This window comes from Miniopterus natalensis, chromosome 3 (assembly GCF_054644295.1).
Source record: "Miniopterus natalensis isolate mMinNat1 chromosome 3, mMinNat1.hap1, whole genome shotgun sequence".
Lineage (NCBI taxonomy): Eukaryota > Metazoa > Chordata > Mammalia > Chiroptera > Miniopteridae > Miniopterus > Miniopterus natalensis.
Genome location: NC_142083.1, coordinates 61,311,970 through 61,338,805, shown reverse-complemented (window position 1 = coordinate 61,338,805; position 26,836 = coordinate 61,311,970). Strand labels below are relative to the sequence as shown.

At 41.0% G+C, this 26,836-nt stretch overlaps 1 protein-coding gene across 1 annotated transcript in view; it reads left to right on the top strand.

The window, feature by feature from the left end:
* Nucleotides 1–9,074: 9,074 nt before the first annotated feature.
* EPB41L4A (erythrocyte membrane protein band 4.1 like 4A) overlaps nucleotides 9,075–26,836 on the top strand; it is a 207,584-nt gene continuing 189,822 nt past the window's right edge. The window contains exons 1-2 of the mRNA XM_016224934.2: nucleotides 9,075–9,281; nucleotides 9,673–10,074. Of these exons, the coding sequence (XP_016080420.2) occupies nucleotides 9,976–10,074 (99 nt within the window). The 5' untranslated portion in view covers nucleotides 9,075–9,281; nucleotides 9,673–9,975. The remainder of the gene's footprint in view (nucleotides 9,282–9,672; nucleotides 10,075–26,836) is intronic.

Here is a 26,836-nt window from a genome sequence, read left to right as displayed (position 1 = left end):
CAGATGGACATGAAGAAGCCCACAGATAGGCCCCCAAGGCTGGGTGGTGCTTCCAAGCTTGCAGGGTTCAGGCTCCCTTTTTGTTCCCTGCCACTGTCTTTAGATGGCTGTTTGTGTTCCAGCTATGACATTCAAATTCCGGTTGCTAGGAGGAAGGACAGAGATGTTGCATGTCTCCTTCCTTCTTTTTAAAGATTTTTAGGAAGACTTTTAAAAGACTCTCAGGAAGTACCGTTTAATACTTAACACATCTCACTGGCCAGGTCTGAGCCACAGGGCAACACCTACTAGCCAGGAACTTTGGGAAAAAATCCCAGGTAAAAATCAGGGTTTAGTTTCAGTGGTAGATTGCATGCCACATTTTGCTTTGATATATAGATAATGAGAACATAAACTTTAAGTTATCATAAATTGCAAACTTAGGCGTATCGTTTGGATAATACTTAGAAACTGCCTCTTTCTACCCAACTCTTAACCATTCCAGCTATGCATACTACTTTTCTGGGGTTTTGACTAAATTAATTAAAAGCTTTGAAGTGCCAGGCATTGTCTTAGGTGTTACAGATAAAAAATTGAACAGGGTCCTACCTCTGCGTTCAAGCAGCTCATAGTCTAATAGGGGAGCCAGACACATAAAATACATTCATAATCACAATACTGTAGTCAAAACAATAATCTACTCAACCCCTAAATCACATATTGATCTTCCAGGGTCCTGTTAGCACTTTTATTTTATATATCTGATCTAGCTAAAGGAAGATGAATGCTTGCTAAGAACTATCATTCTATAAGACTACAAACTCCTTGAGGGCAGAGGCCAGGCTGGTACACAGTGGATGGTCAACAAGCACTGACTGAGCAGGAACATGAATGAAAATATGTGAGGAAAAGGGGAGTCTGAGTAACATTTTAAAAATGTATAATTTATATAACTGGAAACTTGGTATATATATGAAAATACATATTTGACTAAGGTATAAGGCTTAGGGTGATTATTTACTTTGGACACATGGTCTTCATTTTAGAATATGACTTGTCAAACAACCTTGTGTATTTACACGGCGACTTGTGTGGTGGGCTTTTTTTGGTTACTCCTATCTGCCTTCCCTGCCTTAATTACCTAGTTATTCCTTCTCACTGCCCGTTTGGAGACCCCATGCGATTCCAGAGAAGCAAATTCTGCCTGTCACTCTGGAGGTACCTTTTGACCTCGGCTAAGCCATTCATTGTAGTCTCCCTCTAGCCATGGTGATTACTTCAGGGTTGAATCACATCATCATCATCAACAACACTTTCATAGAGTTTACTAAGTCCCAGGCACTGTTCCAAGCACTGCATTTGTCCATTGGATCCTCACAACATCGGCGCGAGGTAGGTGCTATTATAATACCCCATCTACGTTGCTCTGAGGTACAAAACTGGTAAACAGTGAGCTGGGCTGGATTCGGAACTCACACAGTTTGGCTCTGGAATCTATGCTCCTAATGGCTCCACTGAACTGCTATGACTCAAGCTGCTCCATCAGAGTGAATCCTGAGCCTCCAACTAAGAAAGTTAGAACAGTTGGCTCCCTTTGCTCTGTGTAGTGTGGACAGCAGATGTGAGTCCTGGAACTACTCCAGCATCTGATGCTTCAAGAGAAGCCAGGCTAAGTTCAAGACCAATACATGGAAATGGCAGAGGTGGAGGGATGCAGAGAATAAAAGTCAGTTCTGGATGCTGCTTGAAATTGGTAGAAGAAAGGCAATAAACTCTATTTTAAAGGTTGGTTTAAATTGGGTTTTCAAAAGCATCCTGATGTTTGATTTACAAAAAAAGTTCTATGCATGCATTCCTTCTTATATATGTATTCCATGAAAATATCTGTACCTGTGTCCTTCACTTATATTTGCCAATGAACACAGTATAAATATGGAGAATTAGTAAAATTAAATCAATTATTTCAGCTGAAAACATGACCCTAATTAACACCATACTTCTTCAATTTTCAAGATGACATTTTCCCCCCACATTAATATTTCTGGAATTGGGGAACCTCCTATAATTGATGGTGTCTTCAATTAATGGGCAGTTTTTATTTCTTTCATAGTGGTAAATAAAATAAATTATTAATGTAATTGATGGCACCTTAGATTCAATGACATACAATAATTTGATTATGGTTGGATATATACCCCTCATAAAAGTTGCTTTATCCTATCTACAACCTGGAATAAGCATATTAAGATATACACTACTGATATATACATTATATGTATATATAACAAAGCTTAATTTCATATTTTCCTAGAATTTTGGGTGGGGTTATACTACAAGAGTGGCAAATTAAGATGTAAGGACAGGGGTCCTATGGTCAAGCCGAAATCTGCTAACAGCTAAATACTTCATGTTTTTGTGTCTCAAAACCTTCATCTGAACATAATTAAGGGGTGAGATTAAGATGAACATCAAAATTCCTTCCAGATTTTACATGCTACAAGTCCTAAGTAATTGTATTATTTGCCACTGTTTTGTAATATCATAGACAACAACTACACTCAATATCAATAAAGTATGCTCTAAACCCAGGTTAAATGAATTATTAGAGATTGTTCCTTATTTTGGGCAGCTCAATCAAGCTTTGCTACCTCTAATAGTGTTCAGTATTTATTCAATGCACCTTGAATGCAAACTCTGGTCTGTAAGTTTGCAGAAAGAAGGTCTGAAGTGTTTATTCTTGCCCTAATTGCTCATCCAATTTAATTTCTACAGAAATAAGGGAATATCTCACAAAACTTCTCAGATCCAAGTGCCAACCACAAAACCCTGTAATACATAAGGCAACGAGAAACCTTAGGAATAAAGTGCATATTTCAACATACGGCATGGTTGTATGCTTACTTCAACTCTATATAAACCCTTCAACAAAAGTTACTTTTGGTTAAGAAGATGGATAGCTGGCAAAATAAGAGTTTTCTAGAAGGAATTCAAACTAGAACCCCACCCCCCACGTAAATAAATAAATAAATAATAAATAAAATGTGCACGTCGCATGCCAGAAGTGAAGTTTGTACACGTGATCTCACTCATTCATTCAACACGCGCTTATTGAGAGTCTCCTGTCTGTCCAGCACTGTAACAGGTGCTGGGGATACAACAGTGAACCAGTCAAACACGGCCCTGATCTCAGGAGCTACAGCCTAGGAAGGGGTGGTAATGATGCATTGGGCCCAACCCAGACCTAGGAGTCACGGGAGCTTCCTGGAAGAGGGAGCAAAATGGACACCTGAGCAGTAGGTGGGACCTACTGAGATGAAAATGGGGCAGCCAGTGGGAGGTGTGGGCAAGAGGAAGATTTTAAGCTGAGAAGACAGCTCACGATGAGAGGGTTTGAGGCTTCACTGAGCACCTGTGTCAGGTGACATGGCTGCCAATAGAGATTTTGTGACAACTTTATCCCCCCTGGGTTTGATGTGCTCATTGGGCCTCCTTTTGTTCTTTACTTTACATTTTTTTAATTTTATGAGATTACTCTTTAAAATTAAAAAAGATTTATTTGGCCACAGGTGTAATATTCATGGAAAATTTTTATAAAAATAAATAAAACCATAGAAAACAAAATTTACTCACAGTTCTACCACAAATCCACTCCTTACTCTATGCATGCCCATTTAAAAAGATCATAAATTATACTTTGCCTTTTAAAAATGATTAAAAATATTTATTTGTACTAGGACTAAGTAACACGTGTACAGAATACCAGTATACAAAATTCTAAATGTACAAAAAAGAATGCAGTAAAATGCCTCCATTCTAGTCCTGTCTACCAACCATCCATCAAATGACTGTTTTCAGTTTTTCTTGGCAACTTCTTAATGTCAGGATCAGAAGGCTGGACATGAGTTCAGAGGTCGTTTACTCCAGATGTTTCTTTGCCAGATGTTACACTGGGTTGCTTTTTCTCTGGGATATCACTTTTATAGGAAGAACAATGTGTTGTTTCCAGAAGGAAGGGATGGGAGAGCAGCATGCTGGGCATGAAGATCTAGAGGCACCAGAACACAAGAAGTCCCAGGTCCTTTACTTAATAGATGAACGTGCTGAGGCACAGAGAGATGATGGGACTTCTTTAAGGTCACATGGCTAGTCTGACCTAATATCAAAATAATTGCAGGATAACTAAAAGCTAATTCCCCCACCATTTGATGGGGAACCAGGTAAAATATGAAGCAGATGAAATAGTCAATATGTTAGAATCCAGGTTAGATTCTAGAAAAGGAATTCATTTTTAAATGAAGGTCAATTCCATTAGCCAGAAATTTGATAGCATTCTTTTGCTTAATATGAAAATCTGTTTTCATTTTTAATTCATTCATGCTTATTGTAAAAAGTCCAAACTTCCTTTTAAAAACAAATAAAAATGGACCTTTTCATTTGGATGATTATGTAAGCTGCTTTTTTTTCTTTACTTCACTGCTTACCTTGGATAACTTTCCATGTCTGTGCATACACATCCATCTCATCTTTTCTAACAGCTGCTGAATCTTCTATTAGATGCATGCACTAAAATTAATGTAACAACACCCTCTTATTGGGCACTTGGGTTGTTTAAAAGGCTTTAACATTATAAACATACTGTAGTAAATATATTTTTACATGCATCTGTGGCTATTATTTGATAAGGATAAATTCCTAGCTATTGAATTTCTGGGTCAAAGTGTATGCATATTTAAATTATTGTATGTGTGACTCTGCATTCCAGAAAGCCCAAACCAATCTACAGTTCCACTGACAATGTATCAACATACACATTTTACCTGCTCTTGCTAACCTTTGGAATTTTTCTCAATCAAATAGGCATAAGATGTTAATCTGTTTAAAAAAACTCAAAAAATGTCTCCCAACGGATTACTAGACTTATCAACTTGCTCCTCTGCACCCACTTTTGCTAGTTTACATTTGACCAGAGAAGGGGAGGGATACTAGGATATTTCGAAGTTCTAAGCCATGTATACTAAATACAAACCATATCAATTCATTCACCAACAAGGATCACAAAGTGTGCAAAGTAAGAATTCTCAGTAAACTCCAAAACACATTTACATGGAGATCACAAGAACGAAGAGGCAGCTTAGGTTGCCATCTGGGAGATGACTTCCCTTGAAATGTGGGTATCACCCTTGAGGCATTTCAATAAATGGGATCTAAGGCCTCGGTACTTAGAAGAGAGGATAGCTGGTTAATGACATATATGAAGTGAGTCAGAAGGCAGGATGGTCTTAAAAAGTGGATGTGCGCGGGCACATACTATATTAGACAGAACATCGAGCAAGGTGTCTGAAGAGACTAGACAGGAGTATGATGAAAATAAAACAGGAATATTTCCCTTTAAAAGCTACTCTTTCTGATGTAATCTACTTGGCAGGGTCTTCAATACTCTTCCCTGACAGGCATTAAGGAAGTAATGATAGATGAGGTGGAGTAATAGGGAGGCTACTAGTAAAAAAGTGCACCTTCCCCTTTAAAAAAGTATTCATAGGTAATTAGCGACAATCTTTATTACTTTTTGGAAAGATAATCTCTAGAGTGGTGCCTCTCAAAGTGTGGTTCCCAAACAGCAGCATAAGCATCGCCTGGGAACTTGTTAGAAATGCAAATTCCCAGGCCCCACTCCAGGCTTGGGGGTGGGGCCCGCAATCTGTGTCGTAAGTCCTCCAGGTGATTCTTCTGCATTGCCCTCCATATTTAAGTAATTAAACTATTTACTTATTTACTGTCAATGTTTTCAAGGTATCCTTTCCTGTTTCAAATTACAGTTCACTTTCTGAAGTTTGGAAAATGCAAAAATATAAAAAATGACAGAAGACATGAACTGTTTATATACATCTTCCTAAAAAGAATACGGTGCTTTAAATGGAATTCTGTGTCTGGCATTGTGCAGTGCACGTTTCAGCAAGGGACGGGGCCTGTTTTATGTGAAGTCCAATTGCTTCTTCCAGGATGAGAATTCCTACAGCCCTTCACAGATGGTCTACATATTTCCATAAAATGGCATCTACTCTAAGTTTGTTTGTCATTTGACTTATCTACATAGGCTTATTGTGACAAAATGTCAACTTGACCAAAGAAAATATTTTTCTAAAACATCTCTGAAAACAGATCAAAGCCTTTGACACAGGCTTTCAAGAGACTGTATTATGTTAAGCACATGTTGAAAAATGATATGATTTTCCTGTGTGGGTGTGTGTGATGTGTTTGAATAGTATCTTTTAAATTTGTTTCTCTGGATAGTCAGAGAAAGTCTTCCTCCAAAATTCTGCGGAAGGTATATGTTTATATGTTCAACTTTTCAAGAAACTGCCAAAGTGTTACCTAAAGGGATCGTACCATTTTATATTCCCACCAGCAGTGTGTGAGAATACAGATTTTTCCCCATCCTCGACAACACTTGGTATAGTGGTGTGGGAGCTTGGTATGGTGGCCATTCTACTAAGTCTGTAGTGGTCTCTTATGGTGATTTTAACATGAATTTCCCTAATGACTAACGATGTTGAGCATCTTTTCATGTGCTTTTTTCCATTTGTGTATCTTCTGACCCAATTATTCCACTCTTTTTATTTTTTTATTTCAAAAGAAATAAAAGCACATGTCTGTACAAAGACATAGATCCTTGCTATGGACTGAATTGTGTCCCCTCCAAATTTATATGTGAAGCTCTAACCCCCAATGTGACTGTACTTGGAGATGGGGCCTATAAGGAGGTAATTAAAATTAAATGAAGTGAAAAGGGTGGGGCCTTGATGCAAAAGGTTTAGTGTCCTTATAAGAAGAGACACCACAGAACTTGTGTTCTCCCCCACAGTTGCCAACAAAGAAACATTCACAGCGGATGGCAGCCACCTATAAGCCAGGAAGAGGGTCTCACCATAAAGTGACTATGCTGGTACCCTGATCTTGGACTTCAGCATCCAAAATTGTGAGAAAATAAGTGTCTGTTGTTTAAGCTGTCTAGTCTATGGTGTTTTGGTATGGCAGCCTGAGCTTAGAGTACAATCCTCAGTGCAAGATTTGTAATATTTATATTATTTGTAATACTGAAAAGTTGGAAACCACACAAATGAATGGATAAACAATTGTTGTAAGTACATATAAATGAATACTCCTGAGCAATACAAATGGATAAATGATTGATATAGACAATGTGGATAAATCTCAAAACAGTTAGGCTGAGAAAAAAGAATCAGAACCCCCACCAAAAAAAAAGAGTTGACACCACGATTCCATTTATATAAAACTCTAGAAACTACAGAAAATCTATAGTGACAAAAAGCAGATCGGTGGTTAGGAGATGAGGTGTGGTGAGGAGTGGGAGGTACAGGAGAAAACTTTATGGGTGATGTTTACTAGCTTGATTTTGGTGATGGTTTAATGAGTATATACAAAATGTATCAAATTGTATACTTTAAATATATGCAGTTTATCCTATATCAATAGCTCATTAACATGTGTCTTTTTAAACTTGTGGAAGCTTCCCATTATCTCTAGAAAACTCCAATTTTGTGTTAAATGGGTTTTTTTTCTTTTCTCCAGTCCCTGATAAAGAAATAGAGAAGAAAATGTCTCACTCAGAAAAGGCCGTCATATGTACAGGACTTCATGGCTTTGTGCTTTTCATTGTGAGGAGCCTGGAACAGAATTGCTACCTCACCCCCAAACCCCCAGCCTTTCCATTACCATTAAAGGGAAAACAAAAAACCCAGAATCAAGGGACATAAAACAGGTGGCAACAAAACTCGAAACTGGAAAACAGATTATTATACTTGACTGTGTCTTTTATTTTTGCAAGCTGAAGAGACTCCACTGAATATTATAATGAATGAAAATCTGTTATGAAATCTTTCAATCCCATTTGGTAATTTGTGCCCGGAGTATTAAATTACAGAAAAGCCTCCACAAATAAAGATGATAAACCCATAATAATAAGGTGTCGGCTCACGGCAGGCAAAACTTGGACAATATGACCCAAAGTTGAACATGGAATTCGATTAGAAATTCCAAACCTGCTTCCATTTCACAGAAAGCCTGGAAGGTAAAATAGATTTGATTTATAACTTTAGGTAGAGTTTATACCAAACATGGAAGGTTTTACATCGCACTTTGGGGGTTGCGCTTTTCAGGTTCAGATGGGGCTCTTACAGCAGGGAAAAAAGGTTTCCTACAGAAGGTTCTCTGCGGCAAATCACTATGGAAGGAAATTCCCTCCAAAGTTGCAAATTGTTCATTTCCGTTCTACTGTGCAGCGGCTGTCAGCTTTAAAAATTTTATTTTATTTTATTTTTAAGGTACTAACACCCTAGGTTTTAAGCAAAATTTTTTGAGCTTTGGCTATCTAGCTTGGAACTGAAAACTATGCCTAACGCCAAAGCCCTTGCTCTTTCTAATACGAAATGAAGCGTAGAACAGTTTCCTGGGAGGCCTACCCTCAGCTCGGCTCCGCGTCCTCCCCGCGTCTCCTAGAAATACGACGACGGCGTTCACCCGCTGCCGGCTCCCAGCCGAGTGCACAACTGCACCTGCTGCGGGAGCCCGCGCGGCCCGGGCGCCTGTGCACGGACAGGAGGACCCACCAGGGGTCACTGTAGCCTCAGAGCTATTGTGCCCGCCAGTCCTGGACACCGCGGGCCGCAAGGAGGGCGTGGGACTAGGAGCGCCGAGAGCCAGGGTGCGAGCAGGAATGCGCCCTGCCCTCCCCGGGCCAGCCTCCCGGGCTCCCCGGGAAACGGACCCGGCGCAGGAGGCCAGGCCTGCGGGGCCGGGCGCAGCTCCCCTCGCGGACCTGTCCGCACTCGCCGTTAGACCACCTCCGCTCCGCCCTCCGCCCCCAGCCGAGACCCCGCCCAGAAGGGGCGCCCCCTTGCTGGCTGCTCGGCCGCCGCTCGACTCCCCGGCTTTTTGCCGACGCCACGGCCCGGCCCAGCCGCACCTGGACTGCTCCCGCCGGGGGAGCCACCCCTCGAGCCTCGGAGAGAACTTTCCCCGGGGTCGCCGCGGCCTGGCGCACCCAGGGCACCCCCCCACCGGTCCGCCCGCCCGTCGCGCTCCCAGCCCCGGCGCCGGTCCGCGAGTCCTTCGACTCCCCGCTTCTCTGAACCTCCCGGGGAAGCAGCACTCGGCAGCGGCTCGCGGCATTCTCGGAGGGAGAGCGTGAACTTGGCCCTACACAGGCCCCCCCGAGATGAGCGCGGGGCTCCCCAGACTGGAGCTACACTCCGAGACAAGCTGACCTCTACTCACCCGCCTCGGTAGGAGCCCGCTGCCCTTTCCGACCGTCTTCGGGCTTCTCGGTGCACGCGGACTGGGGAAGGGATGATCTCCGCCACTGCCCCTGCAGTGTTGCTGGGTCGTCGTGGGTGCCCCTAACACAAAGGAACGACCTAGCGCTCCCCATTCAGCAGACTCGACGGGGGGTTGCGAGGTGGGGTCGGAGCTGGAAGTGCGCGCCCTCCGGGGGCTCCGCAGGCAAGGGGGAGGCCGGTGCGTCTCGGCCGCGCTTCGGAAGTGCACGTGTGGAGGGGTCCTCAGAGCTTCTAGGAGCTTCCAAGGAGCTTCCAAGTCCGGGGAGGGCCTCGAGCTCTCGCCTCTCCCTTTTCTTGCTTCTTGCCCCCATTGCCAGGAGACTTTTGTCGTTCCCAGGACTGCGGGAGGGGCCGCGGCGTCCACGCCTTCGGAGGAGCGGGAGCCGCAGGATGCGCGGGGACGCGCCGCCGCCCTCCGCACCCAGTTCCGCAGGCGCTTCCCCGGCTGCTCCCGGGCGCTGATCTCCCGCTTCCCCTCCCTCCTGACCTCCCCCCGCGCGGCCCTGGACCGGCCGGGAGCTGCTCCTGCCCCCTCGCCGCGGCGCGGACGGTAAATTAATGCCTCGCGTTTGAGGGGAGGGGGCGGCTCAGCGCCTGGGTCACAGCTTTCTCGCCTGGCTGGAGACGGGCCACTGCCGACATGGGCTGTTTCTGCGCTGTTCCGGAAGAATTTTACTGCGAAGTTTTGCTCCTGGATGAGTCCAAGTTAACCCTCACCACCCAGCAGCAGGGCATCAAGGTAGGCGCGGGATGGGGGCGTGACGGGGGTCCGCGGCCGGGCGGGCGCGGGGGTCCGCGGCTTTGTTGAGCGCGGTCGCGGTTCGCGGTGGCGACCGAGTCCCCGGGCTGCCGCCTGCGCTCACGTAGAGGGTGGACGTGTCACTGTGCGTTAACTTTGAGTCCCTTCGTAAAGGAAAGTAAGTTTGATATCTCACAGGGCAGTCCACGCACCAGGAGTCTTCTCGACACCGGTTACCTCCCAAAGCATCTAAGGCCTCCTCTGCGGCCCCCGAAGAGGCACAAAATTGAATGTGCGGGCAGCGTAGTGTCCAAGGCACGATTCCCCTTGGCTTTTTCTGGATAGTGTCATTGGGGCAGTAAAGGAGTTCACGCGTTGAAACACATTTATTAGGCGGTTGTGATGGTGTTGTGCGGCCGTGTGGTTGGGTATTGCTCGTTAGGACGGAAAATAATTTCCCTCTCTGCAGGCCAACTGCTCCCTACCTTTAAGTAAACCTCGCTCAGAGCGACTCGGTAATAACTTTGCTTCTGTTTGTAGATCGTTAAAATGCAGTTACTACTGTTAACCCAGAGAACCCGAACAAAAAGGCTGGGAGATTGCAGAGATGCACTTCCTTAATTTTGTTGGGTTTTTATGTTAGAGTCCACAACCTGGGGAGGCGTCTTGGTGCTCCTTTTGCTCTAGCAACTATGTAACTACCAAGAGGTGACAGGAATCGGAACGGTTTGTTTTGCTTCCTTCACTTTTAAATCACAGGCATTTTAGATAAACCAGCTGCTGAGTCTCCTGGAGGGAAACCACTCCCCCCCCTCCCCTGTAGAGCTGGGCGTCTGGGAAATCAAGTTCAGCCTGGCAAGTGTCCTTTCCTAGTCTTGTCATCTCAGAAGTTAATCCTAATGGCGTAGGCCCTGGGCATTTCCTTATGGGAATCGGTTTCTACATAGCTTTGTGTACATTAGGGTAACTGTTCCTGGCCAGAGCTTCGGCTTTGATGTTACCATTCTTGGTGTACAGAATTCTAATTTCACAGGTGTCATTCTTTTACAAGAAAAGAGGGTGAAAATGATGAGTTAAAGCCACAAGAGAAACTTAACCCTTTCCTTTAGAAAAGTGTTTTGAATATTTTGTCCCCCAGTAATAATAAAAAGCAAAAGTCAATCATATTTTCATTTGCAGTTTCCTTGAAGGCCAATAAAAGACTTTGGGGTGAGGTGTTCATTTTATATTTTCAACTTTTGTTTATGTTCTAAAATACCTCCAAATGAAATCAGGAAAAGAACTTACCTTATAAGACCATGTGACTTTCTTTAGTGTACTGTGCAAATAAAATAGGCAAAAATCACAAAAAACATCTTAAATTTTTGATAATCCGTAGACTCTCTTTGGCTTGGGGATAGAAACAGAAAAAGATAACTGATGGTCCTATACTAAAACAACAAAGAAATCTTTCTGAAGTGCAAAGTCTAAAGTCATCTGGAGTATGAGCTTCTTATTTAATCATGAAAGCAGTGCTCCTGTCAGCTGTGGAGCGTGTACATTATTCTGTCAAGAGGGCGGCCAAGACTTGGGATCAAATGGAATAATTTTGTCAAAGAAACATGAATAAAAAATCCTGGTCCACAATTACTTTCTGTAAGCTGATGGTGCTTACCTTGTTTTACAAATAGGTTGAAAATCGGTGAGTGTTTCAAATGCAATAGCAACTTTATAATGCTGTTATTGTGGATAGATGCCATTTAAATAAACAACAATTTAAGCAGGCTTTTGTTGGAAGTGATCATTTTGCAACAGGCTTGGCCTCTTTTAGTATCACAAAAGCATGCCACAATTATTTTGATGGCCATATGTGTAACACAGATGTTGTCTGCTGAAGTTAACCACATTATCTGTAACTACCATGCTATCATAGTGTGCATGTGTTAAGCACCTATCTATTTGTGGTAGGTACTAAATTAAACACCTATGTATATTTGTGTTTAATATATGAATAATGTATGAACAGCATCTCCAGTGTAGAAGGTATTCAAATATTGAATGAATATATGTATAGTTTGTATGTTATTGTCCTGTACATACCTGGCATTTTTTAACTCCTACCTTAGTTTGTAAATGAAATAGTAAACAGCTACTTCAAAGTTAATAGTATAATAGTTATTATTATAGTGTTTTCCTTCTGCTTTAGTACACTTGATAATTTTATCACTAATTAAAGTCAAAGTTAAGCATGCAATGCCAATTAGCCCATTTCCCCCCTGAAATTAAAATAGAAAAATCTTTTTATTTTTCAAAAGTATTTCCTAATCATTATTTTGAATTGGCCCTTTCTTCCATTTTATCTCAAATGAAAGGAAGACAGCTGATTTTGCATTGAAATTATTCACATATATTTCATCCTTTAATAGAAGGAGTTTTATTGATTCCTGGTAGTTACTTAGAATTTGTTTGTATTGCTGTTATAATAATTCCTTGTGAGTTAAAAAGGATTAATTGTGGGAAATTTAAGGAGTGTGCGAGAAGCTTGATAAAACACTATTTTCCTGTGTGCCGCTTTAAAAAACACTCTTTGGATTTAAGTGCCAAATTACAGATTGAGAAGTTGGTTATGGCCCTGGCAGGTGGCTCAGTGGTTGGAGCACCTGCCCAGGCACCAAAGGGTCATGGTTTGATTTCTGGTCAAGGGCAGGTTTGATCCCCTGCAGGTCAAGGTCCTTTCGGGAGGCAACCAATCAATGTGTCTCTCTCACATTGATGTTTCTCTCTCTACCCCTCTCCCCTCCTCCCTCTCTTCCTTCCATTCTCTCTAAAAATTAATGGAAAAAAAGATCCTCAGGTAAGGATTAATGAAACAACAACAACAGCGGCAACAAAAATGTTAGTTGTGAAGTGGTTTTCTGCAACTTAGATCAAAGTTTTTCATTGACTTAAGGAAAAATTTGTGTTTGTTCACATGGAAAGCAGTTCAGCTTGAAGCCAGTACTTTACACATGTTATACGTTAAGATGAGTGGCATTTAAATGGAAAATGATTTTTTTGTTTAAAAACTAATCAAATTGCCAGTTATAAAAACAGTTACCGGGATGTAAAGTACAGCATAGGGAATATAGGCAATAATATTGTAATAGCTATGTATGGTGTCAAATGGGTACTAGACTTATTGGAATGATCACGTCAGAAGTTAAATAAATGTTTAATCATTACATTTTACACCTGAGAATAGTATAATACTGTGTCAACTGTAATTGAAAAATTTAAAAATCAGAAAAATAAACCTAATATCTTTGTATTCATACTAATATTATATAGAAACTTGCCTTCTTAACTTGCAGTAGAGGTAAGCTCACCTTGACAAACAGGAAGTCTTTTTCATGCACTTTATAGTTTGACTCCTATCCGAGATTTAAAAATCCAGGTTTATATAAGTTGTAAGCTGTTGGTTGTGTGCTGAGCCCCACAATAGCTTCTAGCTGTTTGTTCTCTACTGCTATCTCTGTTGTTTATTCAAGTTAAGAATTTCTGCTGTGGTTGGTCTCTGTTTTCTGAGTAATGTTTGTTCAGGGAAACCTTTGTTGTGCTTTGTAGTTCTTTGTCCTGGCGGAGGTGGAGATCTTTCTTTCTGTTCTCTTTAGAGAGCAAAACTTTATGTGGTTCAAACTACCTTTATAGATTGTCATTTGATTAGCAAAGATTTTCAGGGGGAAGAGACCACAAGGTTTGATTATAAATTTAATTTTGAAAATTGCTGCTGCAAGTATGAACTAGGTTAGTATTTTCATTTCAGCGAAATTTTAGTCCTCTGAGAGTAATGTAATAACCACTGAGGTGCTCATTTCCCCCTCAGTGTATTTGACTAAATTAATGAAACCACTATAATAGTAAGATGGCAATTCCATTCACTTTTTTAAAGGCTTTATGGAGATATACTATACGGTTTGCACAGTTAAAGTGTACAGTTCATCCGTGAGCTTTTAAATGAAGTTACATCCTAATCATCCTGAATGTCCTGAGGGAGTATTGTGAGTGAGTTCTGATGCTTTGATCAGAAACTTCCAATAAACCAGAAAAACAATTAGAAGGTGGGAGCTTAAATTATATTCCTGTCACTTACTGAGAAGTGTACTTTTCACTTCATTTGGACTGGTAAAGAAAAATCTAAGAAGACTGGGAAAAGTGAAAAAGAATAGTTCTTCACAAATTATATTATGTAAATACCTATATCTTTGGTATCAGTCACATATGGTACAGAGTCAGAGACCTTAGAAACATAGGTTGAAGCAAGTAATCATACACCAGCATTTTTGTTAATATAAGATTGTCTGGGATGTCTTGATTGCTTAGTAAGTTAGATGTGGCTGCAATAGAGATACCGCTCCTCCCCACTGCATCTAGATTTCTAGAATTCAAATATGATACTGTGTTGTGGCTGTTTAAGATGACCTACTGTATAAATGCTCCCTCAAAATATTTTTGTTTTTAAAAGATGATTTAAAGTATTTTTCAGCTTTATTGAGGTATAATTGACAAATAAAATCGTGATATAATTAAAGTGTCCAACCTGATGATTTGATATACACATGCATTGTGAAAGGATCCCACCAACTTAACACATCCGTCACCTTGTATATTATCATTTTTGTTGTCGCTGAGAACACTTAAGTTCTAAACTCCCAGCAAATTTCAGATATACAATATAGCATTATCAAATATAGTAACCATGTTGTACATTAGCTCCTCAGACCTTAAGTGCCTCCTCAATTTTACAAGAAGTTTTTTTCTTAAAAAAATTATTAAAAATACTTTTTATCATTCATGATTTGAAAGTGTTTCAAAATAATTTAATGGGGGAAGCATTGTTACCTCCAGCAGCTAGCTAATGGCTGTCCTTCTTCAGGTATTTATAATTTTCTTAAGTAAAGGTGGACCACACTTTTTGCAGCTCTGTTAATATAATTATTCTTGAATTCTGTAATGTTAACCTTGAACTGACTTTGACTTAGACTTGAACTAATGCAGAGCTTTTGTTGCTTTTGAGCGGGGGAGTGTCTTAGTCCATTTGGGCTGCTATAACAAAATACCACAGACTGAGTGACTTATAAACAAGAGAAACTTACTTCTCATAGTTCTAGAAGCTGGAAATCTGAGATCAGGATGCCAGCATGGCTGGGTGAGGGCCCTCCCTCTTCCAGGTTGGAAACTTCTTGTTGGAGCCTCACATGGCAGAAGGGGCTAGGGAGCTTTGCTGGCCTGGCCCTCTTTAACGGGGGCACGAATCCCAAAGGCCCCACCTTCTATTGGGGATTAAGTTTCCAACATATGAATTTGGGGGGGCAGGGCATGAACAGTCAGAGTTCGATCTAAATTGCAGGGACAAAACTTCAGACTCTACTTGCCATTAGCCATGTGGATAGTGGTTGGTTATTTTTATTAAAATACTTATAACCAAGATGGGAAACTCATGTTTTCTTCGATGGTTTGTGTCAGATTGTATCTTAGAGTAAGGCCAGACAATTCTTTGTTGTGGGATACTGAATAGTACTCTTAAGTTGTAGCCATGAGATGCCAGTAGCGCTTCTTGCCCAGATGTTGCCAAACGTCCCTGATGGGCAGAGTCACCTTCTGTTGAGGACCATTGCCATGGAGAGTAACTGCTTCCTTTATTCTCGTGCGTCTGGTGCTCAACCTTCTGCACTGGATGCAGGCTTTTGGTTGCCTTCTTTCTTTTGGGGGGGAAGGGTAGACATGTACCTTATATGTCAGTGAAAACAATATGACACCTGTGTCTTTAACTTGCTTAATATTCTTGTACTAGGAACAATATAACAAATGATTAAAAGCATGGGATCTGGAGTCAGACCAGCTGGGTTTAAATGTTCGCTCCACTGATTGCTCACTAGCTGTGGGGCTTTCAGAAAGCTCCTTACCTTCTCTGAGTCTCAGCTTCCCCGTCTGTAAAATGGTGCTTTGCATGTGGTAAGCACCCAGAAAGTGTTAACTCTATTCTTTCTCCTTGCTTCATCCCTTCCTTCTTCTTTTAGTGACTGATTTCTTCCTTCTACAGATAAAGTCCAAACTTCATTGTTTGGGTGGGTTAACATCCTATTTGATCTAGCCCTACCCATCCAAGTGACCTGCTCTGCGCACATGTAGAACTGCTCGGTCTCCCAAACATAGGAAACTTTCCTGGGCCTTTATGCGTGGGATTCCCAATGAGTGGGCTACCCTTTTTTTGCCTTTCCCTAAGCACGTACTCATCTGAACTCATCCTTTGACACTTAAATCAAGTGTCCCATCTGCTAGAAAGCCTTCAACCCAACCTGACTGCGCAGAGTTAAGCACTTGTCAGTGGCTCACACACATCCTGTTCCAGCACTTACCACACTGCAAGCATCATTTCTGGACACATCTGACTCCTCCAGCAGCCTGTGAGCGCCTACCTGTGATCCGCAGCAGCTAGAGCTGCATACCTCGTGTAATAGATGCTTCTTAGCTATAATTTGAATAGAAGAATGAACTGAGTGTTACAGTTGGAATAGGCCATATTGAAAAATATTCTGGGTAATGAGGTTCGTTATATTTTTACTAGAAAAGATCCCAGAATAATGTGAATCTCACTGTGAAAAATCTGTTGCCAAGATACTCTAATTTTTATGTTGATAATGGATAGAAGATGAGATGGTGCAGGGGACTGAATGCATGTAGTACTTTGAAAAACTGATGAGCAGCTATATCATAAAACAGGAGCCACACCATTTTTGTATTATAAAGGTAGCTACTAAGTCTTTCCTTTTCTCTCTTTCTTTTTAGAAAATATAACTTTCCCCTTACAACTTGAGAGCCTTTTGGAAAAATGGCCTATTTCAAGAATGGAGAACAGATTCTCACACTTTGGTTGCTTCCCTTCCTTGTCTCCTGTGAACTGTTTGAGAAAGTGTCAGTTGGGTTTGCAGTGTGAATTCACACAATCGGGGACCCTTGGTGTAATTTTTAATTTTGCTGTATCACCCATTTTACTCTTGACACCACATAAACCTCATGTGACACTGCTCTAAGGCTTAATGGAAAAGACAGTGTCAATAAGTTAAGTATTGGGTTTTTATGACAAATGATAAGTTTTTCATTCTGATGCACAGTGTATTTTTCTGCAAGCCTGTTCTAAACGTGGCAGGTCAGATATCAGATTTGCCATGCCCCTCTAGCGTTTCTGAGATTGATTGTTTTGGCTGAGCTTTATCTCTGATATTTTATCCACAAGTAAAACCCATAGTAACACTGCTGGTCAGCCTACTTTGGGTTGTAATGATATACCTGCCACTTGCTTTTTACTTCATCAGATTTGTTTCTGAGTCTCCTATATTAAAATGAACCAGGTATCTGTTATTACTTGTTTAGGTATAGACGAGGTGTGTTAAGGTCAAGAAGCAGCCAGTTTAGTTTGTGACTCAAAAGGCCTGTAACTATACTTTGGAGAGTCTATACCTTTCTCAAAAATGTGGATTGCATTCCTGTGCCCTCTGAGCCATGTGTGTATTTCCTGTTTTGTTTTGTTTTTAAAGTGAAACAGGCACTCTTCCTTAATGCTGCCCATTGTTAATAATCCATTTCTCTGTAACTGAACACTCTTGCCAAGAAATTCCTAATAATCACTGAAGACATGAAAGGGCCTGGCAGTGGCTTCCAAAGGTGTGAGCAGTTTGTTTTCAAGGATATTTACATGCCTAAGGGAAGTTAGAACAAGAGAGATGGTGGCAGGCAAGGAAAACCCAGAGGTGCTGAGTGCTACCCAAAAGGTCAGATGGCAGGGCAGGAATCAGCGGACCGAGGCTGAAGAGGAAACCAAATGCAACAGGAGATTGTTTAGAAATAACAGGTACTGAGCACAGGAGAAAGCACAGTCGCACTGCTGAGAGTTCCTGAATTTGAGGATGGTGTCCCAGAAGTTGGTTAGCAAGTGCCTTGTTTAGAATATAATTTTCCATTCAGTGACATGAGTGAGGGTCAGGTAGGTTCCTGAGCTGGCCCAGAGACTGAGTGTGTAAACCATTCAGGTCCCATCTTGCCCTTCATTCAAGGCCGTGTTTGAGAAGCAGAATGGGAGCCTCTGCTGCCTTAATTGTCACTTGTTAAAATTGGTTCTTAATTGTCACTTGTTAAAATTGGTTTTTCTCCACCATCCTCACTGCTCCCAGTTTAGTCCAGGCCTTCACACTTCACACCTGCACCAGCCTCCTAACTGGGATGCTGTGTGATCACCTTCAGTCTCTCTTGTCTTTCTCTCCCTGCTCTGGGTTTAAATTCTGGTCTGCCATGAGACTTGGTTTTGTGATTGGCCAAATGACTCTTCGTGAAACTAGCCTCCCTTTCTTCATTTATAAGTTGAGGGGCATGATACCTGCTTTATAGGATGATTGTAAGAATTTGAGAAAAGAATTTTAGGTACATAGGATAAAAGGTGCCCGATAAAAAGTAGCCATTATTATGTATGGTCTGTTATTTGCTAATAAGTTCATTCCAAATTCCAACTTGGGCTCTCTAATCTCCCGCTCCTGCCCAAAGTGAGCCTGGCTCTCGGAGGGGCATGGGTGGTGGTTAGAGGTGGGCGGAGCGTGGTGGTTCGATACTCCTCGAGACTAGTGACTTGTACTCCTGTGTGTTTTTTCTGAAGTTTTATGGCTTTAGCTCTTACTTTTAGGTCTATGATCCATTTGTCATTCTTTTTCATGTGGATAACCAGTCATCTCAGCTCATTTGTTGGAAAGACCGTTTACTCCCCATTGTATTGCCTTGGCACCCTCATTTAAAATCAATTGATGACAAATGTGAAGATTAATTTCTGGACTTTCAGTCTGTTCCTTTGATATATGTGCCTGCCTTTATGTATCTTGTTCATGTGTACTAGTTTCTTGGTACAGGAGATGTGTGTAATTCAGAGAAAACACTCCCAGTTAAAACAAATTTGACATTTAACATTTTGAGGAAAATTTCCTGTAAACTTCCTGGGGGGCAGCAAACATTGTCTGTTTTATCTACTTTTAAATCCTCAGGAACCTAGAAAAGTGCCAGGCACACCGTGATGCTCAGTAATACTGGTTATTTTTGAAGAAGGACCAATAGGATTGTTTTAGTCATGCTACTGCTATTGCTTTTGTCACTTGAAATGAATATTTAGATTCCCCAAAGCTTTTCTATACAAGCTTTGAGTATTGCTCTTTACATTGTGTAAAGGATTTGCCTTTGGTTCTTGGAGGCTCTTTCTGTAAATTCCTTGGTGGAGGGCTGGAAAAAGTATACTCATGTATGTTTTATGAATAACTTTGGTAGTGTTGATAGGTGAAGGTATAGCACATTAGAAAGGTTAATATTTAAATAGGTATGTGGTTTTCATCTTTTACCTTGAAACGTATTGAGAAATTGCTAGAGATTTGTCCTGTACAGTGTTTTCCTCCTAGGAAAATAATTTAGATCTTTAGAAGACCAATTCTGAACACATGCACCCTCCCTCATCCTTTGTGACTTCCTTTCAACCATGAACTTCCAGGATTCCTAGAGGAACTGCAGGTGAAAGCCCAGGGGACAACTGTGGCTTCCTGGAATTGGAATAACATTCTCTATGACTGAGGGAAATTGTAGAAAGTCTTAGTGGTATTGAAACTGGCCATATATAAGCTTTATAGCTTTGTCTGGATTGTACATTCTAAATGTCTGTAGTAGTCAAACACCTGAAAACCTCCACCAGATATTCAGGCTACATGCATTTCCCTCTGTGAAGAAAATCTCAACCATCTGTAATCTAGATAGTGCCATAGCATAACAAAATCTTTCACACAAACTCGTTTCTACTTGTCATGGCTTTTTCCTGCCAGCCACTCATTCTTTTGGCCAGTAGTTCAGCTGCCTGATTCTCTGCACCAGACCTGTACGCGGTCACATGCCCCTAGTTAATTCAGTCCCATGATGCTGCCTGAGAATGTTGCAGACACGGCAGGAGAATGTGGAAGAGGTGACATAAATTACAACAGACTGGATTTCACTTGTAACAGAAAATTAGACCTGGCATCGGAATCATCTAATTTCTTCCATTCCACAGGCGAGGAAACAGGGACCCAGTGAGGGGCAGTGATTGGCCAGAGCCCAGAACATGGTCCTAGAACACTGGCTCTCAGTTTCCCGTCTGGTCATTTTCTCAGTGCCTATCCACCTTCAGTATCTTTGCAGCATGCTTGGGAGGAAGGGCTAAGAGCTGATTATAGACGGAAAGGTCTGAGTTTGTTGAAAATCATTTAGGTTTACTGCCAATCCCATCTCCTTCCATACTCCCAACCTCTTTCTCCCTGCCCCCTGCTCATCTTAAATTAAGTCTTTATGGGCCTATGATCTGGCCTGATTATCTTCTGCAGTCTTGGCATTTGAATTTGTGGAATTCTTTCTGGATAGATTATAAGAGGGAGAGATCCTTTTGTCCCAGGGAATCTCCTCCCCCCCTTCAATTTAGAAAAGAGTTTGCTTATATGGAACTTTTTTATTGCATTACATTTTAATTTTTTGTTTTTCTGTGTGAAAATTCTTATTGATCTAAAAGGTTCAGAATTTATTTAGCTTCAGAGCTCATAACACTCAGTCTTTCCTTTGTTTTTATTTTATAAAGCCTTTACCCTGAATTCTTACAGCTCCATCCTAAATATCTCTCGGGAAAAGAAAATTTAAAACTGATTGGTGACCCTTCTTATTTTAAAGCAGAAAGGTAAAATTGCTCTTTCCTTGGGAGTTTTCAGATGGGCCAATCGTCAGGAGGCTAATAGACCGTGCCCCCTGATAGTGATTATTTCTTGCTTCTGCTAATGTTTCTGTGGGCACGTGGAAGATTTGCAAAATTTTCAGAATTCTGCAGAGAGCCAGCTTCTTTTTCTTTCAGACAGACATTGTTTTTACATCATGTTCTAGGACAATTATTTGATGATAAATAGGTTTTGAGTGTGAAGGTTTATGGGGATCTGGACCAGTGCTATGTATCTGTAATTGCAGGTATGGATTTCTGAACGTAAATTCTACAATAATTTATTCAGAGCTTGTTGAGTACCCAGTAGCATCCAAGTTTCTGGTGGGGATGATGAAATAGAGGGAGGGTTCTTCCCCGTAAGAAGTTTAACTTCTAGGTGGAAAGATTTAGTTATAAAACAACAGAGTACAATACAAGACAATTTATAATCAAGTATTGGGTTATGTTGTGGAGATTCTAAGAGGTACAAAAATTCTTATAAGAAATCCTAAACCCCAAGGTGGGGTTAATCAGGAAACTGTTTTTAGGAAAATTGAATATAGGTTCTCAGTGCCTTGTCTGAAACCCTTGGGGCCAGGTGTGTTTCAAGATTCAAAATTTTTCAGATTCCAGCAAGTGATAGGGTATATATACCATTCATTATGCAATATATCTGGCCAGCACTGGGGTGGTACTTTCTAAAACAAGTACATTCATATTTGTGCATCTCATTAACTGTATATCCACAATAAGTGGGGATAAATAGAGACTCTAAGTAGCCTTATGCCAGTTTATAACAGATTTTGTCCTAGTATTAGTTACCTATTGCTATGTGGTAGGTTATATGCAAAACTTAGCAGCTTAAAGGAACAAACATTTATCATCTACGGATCCTGTGGGTCTGGAATCTAGGAGGAGCTTAACTGGAGGGTTCTGGTTCAGGGTCTCTCATGAGGTTGCCCGAGGCGGCCGTCATCTGGGGGGGGTGGGTCTGCTTCCAAGCTCCCTCACCTGCCTGTTAGCAGGCCTCAGGTCCCCACCACCTGGGCGTCTTCATGGACTTCTGAGTGTCCTCTAAATGTGGCAGCTGGCTTCCTTCCAAAACAGTGATTCTAGAAAGAGAGAAAGCCCAAGATGGAAACCTTGGTTTTTTATAACATGCCATTACTTCTGCGGCATTTTGTTTGTCATACCAGCCACGCTTGGTATGAGAGGGGGCTGTATAAGGATGTGAATGCTGGGAGGTGGGTGCCACCAGGAGCCACCCTGAAGGTGGGCTACCATAGTTATCAAATGAGTTTGGCATCAAACCTAAGATAAAACTTTCAGTTTTCATATCTTTTTGGATTTTGGATTGTGGAAAGGAGATTATGGATTTATATAGACTTTCCCCTCGAAATGATTACTTGTGAGGATGGACTGTAGCTTTGAAGGGGGGTTAGGATGGTGTAACAGCAGGATCAGAGAAAAAAGAATGAGTTTGGTGGAGGAAGATGAGTGTCTGGGTGACACTCAGCCTCGTAGTCTATCGTATGCCAGGCATTGTACTTGGTGCCAGGGATAAAAGGGTGAATTAAATAAAGTTGTAACCATCTGGAGCTAGAATTATGCTTTGAGAAATCTGGAAATTTGCTTTGAGAAATAATCACTGCTTAATGAAAATACTTTTATTGAGTGTTTACAATAAGAAAGGCAGCTTATGTAGTGGGAGAAGGAGAGAATGTAGGCTCAGAAAATTCAGATTCATTTACTAGCAGCTCCTTCAAAGGTGCTTTGGAGCCTTGGATTTCCATTTGTAAATTAAGTGGATACTTAAGTTATTCCATCAATATCACAGGTGTGGTGAAGTTCAAAGGGAATAATGGCTGAAAAAAGCTCTTGCAAAATTTTAAAGTGCTATGGAGTGTTGATAATTATCTTGCAGCTCTATCATTTACTAACTAGGGACCTTTGGCAAGTTATTTAATTCTGTGCCTCAGTTTCGTCGTCAGTGAAAGGATGATAATACTACATGTTCATAGATTACTGTTAGGTTTGAATGAAATAATATATGCCAGGGCTTAGAACAGTGCTAGCACATGATAACGTGAGAAATACCAAGTAAATATTAGCTGTTATAATTTTTATGTAGCCATATAGTGCTGAGCCTTATGGGTGATTTAAAAAATGTGAAATGATGACTTACAATGCCCTTAAACAATGAGACAAATTATACTTTTCCTTAAAAGGCTTTTATTATTTGTATTTGCATTTGCTGACTAGAAAACAGATTTATTGGTTTAGGCAGAGATTAGTTTGAAACAACTACCAGCTTCCTCCTTCCCTCTTTTCCTCTCTCTCTTTTTTTGATGTTGACCTTCATATACAGCTTTTCAAATTTTTGAAGGTCATAGCTGAATATAAATGCCGTTTCGTTTCTGGTGGTATAGTAGTCAGCTTACCTGCTCAAGCATAAAAAGGTAAGTTCAATTTAGATAATCTTGATCACTTGATGAAGATACGTTTCAAAAATGAAGCTTAGGTTTGGGAACCTGGCAGGTTTTACTCATTAAAATTACTTGCAGAAGTAAATTATGGGTAAAAAATGAGGATTTGCAATTCTTCTTTTAATTTTTGTGATGAAGACACTGAGTTTATTGTGATATATCCTTTGTAAGAATCTGAAGAGCCTTTTTTTTTTGAGTATCATGAGAGCCTTAATAAATCATTGTTTTGTAGACTCTTTGTCCCACAAACCTTGAAGAACTTTCGCTTAGACTGCCTTGAAGCCATTACATGCACCTGGGGACAGCCGGCTGTGACAATGTCATGGAAACATCAGTATTGACACAGGCATGATGGTGTCGCCCCAAGAGCAAGGGTATAAAGAAAACCAGACCCTGGGCTGACAGCACATCAATTTCCCCAGGTCACAAGTTTCCTTTGTGAATGGTGGTGGAGAAACTTGGGCTTCTTGTATGTTTTCAGGTTAAAAATCCTTGAGTTTTCCTCCTACTTGAAAATGCTAAACCATGTGTGCGTGTGTGTCTACATCAGAGGGAGAAAGATATGTGACCTAACATTTAAGTATCATTTTAACATTTGGGTCAGTTGTGTTTATGAGTAAATACTAAATGACTACTTGCTCTCTAGGAAACCATTATCTTCCATTTAAATACTGCTTTAAAAAGATGAGGAGTATTTATGTCCTGAAATGTTTTCTTAATGCATGGAAATAAGGGCTACTGAGAACAGGTGTGCATATTCAAGAAGATGTACCTTGCTTACTCAAGAAATTATTTTATTGAAAAGTTTCATTGTAAATTGACTTGTGCTTTAAAATCTTTCCTGTCTGGTGTCATTGAAGAGTTGAAAACAACACAGGGATTCCCCCCTGAAGGGTGGTGATTTTTTTGTGCTAAATTGCTTATTGTTTGCTGGGTCTTCCATGTGCTTTTGCACATGCTGTTGTCACTGAATTAACCAAAACCATGCTCCCAACAGACTGCTGTGGTTTTTAGCACAAAGCAGAAGACAGGCACACCCCTGTTTTGGTTTTACCAGTGTTTGTTTCCACCTTTGTTCTCAGAATGGTTAGATAATCTGTGCTTTCTGCCTGAGGTTAGAGTAGCAAAGTGACAACAAAATGCACCGTTTCTTCTCACCTTTAATAACTTTTGCTTCTCCGAGTGGAATTCATGGCTGATTAGACATGCCGAGCTGTTAGTTTCCTAAGCATGTTCAACCAAAAACAATGAGCAAAGATGGCAGAAGTTGACCGGTGTACTTTGAGTCTCACTGTGTGCATTTGTCAAAGGGTTTGGCTTTCATTTGGCTAATCTTTTCTCCATGGACGAAGATTGATTGACACTGCTTGGGCCAGTTTGACTGCATATCTTGTGTTAGGTTTTGTTAGATCTCTGTTGCAGGCCAAAAAAGGAGTTAGAGCCAGTAAGAACCTAAATACTTAGAATCGTCTGTACTTTTTATATTAATAGATTCTACTCTTCTGCATAAATGACAACTTTTGCGTTGAGAATAAAGCAGATGCAGTCCTCATGTGTATTTGCTATTGCTTGATGCTGGGGTTTCCGGTGGTGTCAGTGGATGCAGGAATAATGTTAAAAAAAATTCTTCGAAATTAACGAGACAGCCTTGACTGAAAGTTTCCTCCTACCCAGACAGGAACTTTGAGTTCTTAATGGAGTAAAGGATAAGGAAAGGATTCTGCAGACCCTGGGTAGTGAACATGTTAAATGTATGCTTGATACAAGCATTTGGACGTTAGGATGAATAGCTGAGTTGCCTTCTAGCTCTGGACGTCTGATGGGTTGTCTTTATGGTGGCTGTGGTGACAGGTGCTAGTTGTCAAACCTCGAGATTGTGTTTATGGTTTATCTGGCCTGGAGTCACAATCAGTTTTTCATTACTCAGGCTTCACAGATTACTGTGGCTTTTTCAGTCCCCCTCATAGAGTGGACAGGGTCCAGGAAAAGCAATTACATTTTCTGTTTTCAACAACTTGAGCAATTGATTTGGTAGGGAAGGAGAGGGAAGCTGTTTTTTTCTGAGACTCAGGAGCATTTTTATTTTTTAATTACTCCAATTTTTTTTTTTTGATTTTGTTTTCTTCTGTTAAGGCTACTTCCCCGAGTATGACCATATGTAATTAAAAGGCTGTCCATAGGAAAATGAAAGCCAGCCAATTCAATGGGAGTTGTAACAGTGCTTACAGCTCACCCAGATGGTTTCTTTGTCACGTCATGTCCGACGCCCAGTGGTGGTCAGTGCACTTTAGTACCTTTCCTTCTCCGCTCCAGTCAGCCCGTTGTGGGGAATGCGAAGTGAACATAAATGGAATTATAGAGCAGTTAACCTGAAGAAGGACTGGAAGTGTGATAGTGAGGTGTGAGAGATGAGGGTCTCATGGAGAAGACTGCTTTGAATTTGACTTTTGAGAACAAGTGGACTTTAGATATGTAGAAAGTGAGGGGTTGCCCAGTGGAAATCCTGGGATAGTGAGAAACAGCTGGACCCGGAGGCAGAGGGAAAAATCACATTGCATCCAGTTGGTGTTATTCCGAAGGGAAGGACTTGAGAAACCACGAAGAGTTAAGACCTGCTATGTAATAAGTCAAAGCAGGGGAGGGTCCTGGTGGTATTTTATTAAGGTAACTGGCAGTTAGCACTGTAGACTGATTAGAGCAAGGGGAGCCTGGACTCTGGGAAAGCCGTTAGTGGTGAGGTGAGGGGAGCTGGGCTTCAACTCTGGAATCTCCGGAGTAGGAAAAAAAAAAAGAAAGGACATTTTAGACAGTCATTCATTGAACAAATATATTTTGAGAATCTTCCAGGTGTTAGGTGCTGGGCTGGGCCCTGGATGCAGTGGTGAGGCCAACTGATACAATCCCTACTACTAATTCTAGCATTGTTGAAAACAGCAAATGAGATAATATATATAAGTGCCTATTATACAGTCTCAGTATTATAAAATCATTTGTTTTTAAAAATGCCAGTATAAATCTATCTTAATACAGGGAGATAACAATTTTGACCAAAATCAGTTTCTCATATTAGAAAATGGTAGAGCTTTGCTTTTTAAATCATTATACTTTATTTTATTTTCTCTCCACTCTTGTGCTCTGATCCTCCTGCTAAGCCTCAGACATTTGTGGTTTTTTTCAATGTCCAGTGGTTCTCTCCTGGGATAAGAAGTTACTTTAGCATAAGTTCACAACTCATTAAATTAATTTAAGAACCAACTGCTTCAGAGGCCCACAGACCAATAATTTACTCTTAAGTGTGTGTTTACATCTGAGAACTCATAGCAGGGAGCTAAAGGGGGAGTCCTCGCTGGCTCTTCAGGCCCCTCACCAGCAGCGTTTCCACCTCTTTCCTTTGTTTTCCTGGGTCTAAGATGCCCTTTGGAAGATTGAATACAACTATTTCATATACAGTGTCATTTACAAATAATGCATAGTTGACAATGTGGACATTTTCTAAATCTGCACTTTGGAGGACTTTATGATA